This window comes from Gekko japonicus, unplaced genomic scaffold, assembly GCF_001447785.1.
Source record: "Gekko japonicus isolate JY-2015 unplaced genomic scaffold, Gekko_japonicus_V1.1 scaffold1202, whole genome shotgun sequence".
In the NCBI taxonomy this organism is placed as follows: domain Eukaryota; kingdom Metazoa; phylum Chordata; class Lepidosauria; order Squamata; family Gekkonidae; genus Gekko; species Gekko japonicus.
This window is the reverse complement of record NW_015175394.1, coordinates 169,953-172,680: the sequence shown is the minus strand read 5'-3', so window position 1 is coordinate 172,680 and position 2,728 is coordinate 169,953. Positions and strand designations below refer to the sequence as shown.

General features: G+C 48.8%; 2 protein-coding genes across 3 annotated transcripts in view; both read right to left on the bottom strand.

Moving 5' to 3' along the window:
* Positions 1–2,728, bottom strand: part of OSBPL2 (oxysterol binding protein like 2) — a 152,062-nt gene that overhangs the window by 11,988 nt on the left and 137,346 nt on the right. The gene's annotated exons all lie outside the window — the stretch shown is intronic.
* Positions 6–2,728, bottom strand: part of LOC107122548 (neuronal acetylcholine receptor subunit alpha-6-like) — a gene marked incomplete at its 3' end in the record, with an annotated part of 6,199 nt that continues 3,476 nt past the window's right edge. The window contains 2 exon segments of the mRNA XM_015425664.1: positions 6–969; positions 1,082–1,220. Of these exon segments, the coding sequence (XP_015281150.1) occupies positions 6–969; positions 1,082–1,220 (1,103 nt within the window).

Genomic DNA, 2,728 nt, shown 5'->3' with positions numbered 1-2,728 from the left:
CTCCTCATGTTCTCAGCAATTAACTGCACGCTGTTAATGACTTCTTTGACTTCGGGAGAGTATTCCACTTGGTCAGCTGCCCATTTCGCAGACTGGGGGCTCGGTCTCTTTTTCTTGCTCGTGTCCGGCTCATTGGGTTTGTCGCAGTGACAGCACCTGTGTTCGTTGCGGACTTTCACTTCTCCAAACTCGCCAGCCTTTGGCTTGCTGGATTTACTGGTACTGCCCTTTTTGAGTTTTTTAGTTTTGGCTTCGACGTGTTTCTGCAGAGGCCTCCTCATCATCAGGACTTTGGGAAGGAGACGGAGGAAGACAGTTTTGACCCACGTGGGCATCGTGTGTGTTGTTGGCGTCCTGTAGTGGATGTTCAGCACAAACACGGTGACGACAATAGAGAGGGTCACAAATATCATGGTGAACAGCAGGTATTCTCCCACCAGGGGGATTACCAGAGAGGTAGAGGGGATTGTCTCTGTGATTACCAGCAGGAACACTGTTAAAGAAAGTAGGACAGAGATGCACAGAGTCACTTTCTCTCCACAGTCGGAAGGAAGGTAAAAGACCAGCACAGTCAGGAATGAAAGGAACAGACAAGGAATGATTAGATTAATTGTGTAAAACATGGGCAGCCTTCGGATATAAAAAGAGTAGGTTATATCAGTATAGATCTCCTCGCAGCAGTTGTATTTGATGTCATGTTTGTAGCCCGAAGCATCCACTATTTCCCATTCACTGTTCTCCCAAAAGTCATTCATATCCACTTTGGAACCAACAAGGAGAAGGTCGATTTTAGCTTTATCGTAGGTCCAGGACCCAAATTTCAGGGAGCAGTTCTGGTGATCAAAGGGGAAGAAGGTGATATCCATGGGGCAGGAACTCTTAAAGATGGCAGGGGGGGTCCAAGTGATCGTGCCATCGTATTTGAGAAGAGCTTTGGTTCTGCCTTCTACCTGAAAATCCCCGACAGCGCTGGAAATACAGACAGAGGACAGTTTAGATTGTGGCGTGCAATGCTAAAATGCAACATTTCTTTAGAAAAATATATCAGTGCCCAAAAGTTATCAGGAAAGAGAGTTTGTACTTGTTGTATAACACAATATCAGGTTTCCAGATTTTATCTGCTGGCACTCGGACAAACTCGATCCCATCATATTCTGCTGGATTCCATCGCAGTTTATAGTCATTCCATATCTAAGGGAGAAAGAGTACAAGTTTTGATGCTGGAATATTCATGTTTCCTGTGGCTTGAGTCTCGGACCTTGTACAAATATGACTTCACCCACCACCCTGAACGTCTTGGGAATGGGTCCTTTGGCTTTGTGAAAGGAGAAACCAGTAACTAACTGTTGGAAGGATCCCAAGTTTATTTGAACACTAGTTGCATGTTATAGCTGCTCCTCCTTAAGTGCCACATTACTTGCCTAGGCTATCCTTGCACTTGGCTTGCTAGGCGTCAGTTGTTAAGAAGGGAAGGGCTCGCCCTTTCATTGATTCCTTCTCTCCTGCCTCTTTGCCACTTCTCAGCTAGAGGCTGTGGGAAGTGTGGAAGTCTTCCACAGCCTTGCCCTGCTGGGGCATAAATGGTTCTGTGCAGACGTGGCAGGCTCCTCCTAAATCCCTTCTTGCTGCTTTCCCAGGGTTCCTAGCACCATCTCTGTTGTTATGGAAGGTAGGGTCACCAACCTCCAGATGCGGCTTGGAACTCTCTCAGAATCACAACAGTTCTCTAGATAACAGAGTTATTTCCCCTCGAGAAAATGGCTACTTTGGAGGGTGGAGTCTGTGGTATTATACCCTGCTGAGGTCCCTCCCCTCCCCAAACCTCACCTTTTCAGGCCCCACCCCCAAATATCCAGAAGTTTCCCAACCCAGAGCTGACAATGCTAATGGAGGGCCAGTGGCTTCTGCTGCTGCTCCATTTTCGAGAGGCTTCTCTGGCATCAGGGCCATGCTCATTGTCCAGGCAGTAAGCAGGGCCAGCTCACTCACTAGGCGAACTAGGCGGTCACCTAGAGCGGGACGGCCCTTAGGGGCACCAAACTGCACCTGGCCCTGTATTCTGGGAGTTTCTTGATTATTTGTCTTTTTCATTCTTCCTAAAATGCATTCATTGTCCAGGCAGTAAGCATTTCTGGATCTTTACCATTACAGTCAGCTTACTGCTTATGACACCCATGACCTGTTGAGGTTGCTCATGGTGATTGGGTCAATCAGCTCATCCTGGCGTCATGCTCTAGGGGCTGAGTTACTCAGTGGGGTGGGCTCCATATGGCTAGCTAAAGGCCAGTCAAATTTGTCAGGGAGGAATGGGAGTTGTAGACCTTTCTCCAACTCCACTTTTTCACTATTGCTTCCCGTCTTCCCATGAATCATGGAGACCACAGAATTCTATGAGGGTAGGGTTGCCAGTCCCCTGGCCCCGGAGTGGGTTCCCTGATTTTCAGGGCCTCAGCCTGCCGCCAGCCAACTGGATGGTGGGGCAAGCCCCACCCCCCAGCCCCGCCCCCAACAATGGCTACCTGTGGCCACCCCTCTCCCTCCCCTCCCCGGAGATTTAAAAGGGTGATTTGAAAAGTACTGGGTTTGCCGCATGGAGGACTCGGACAACGACATGGTGTAGCACACGTTTATTGTACTTCACATAGACAAAGACTAATTCTAACGGCCAGCAGGGCCAACTATATACATATCCACCAGCCACCCCCCCACTCCCATTGGAGGGTTTAAA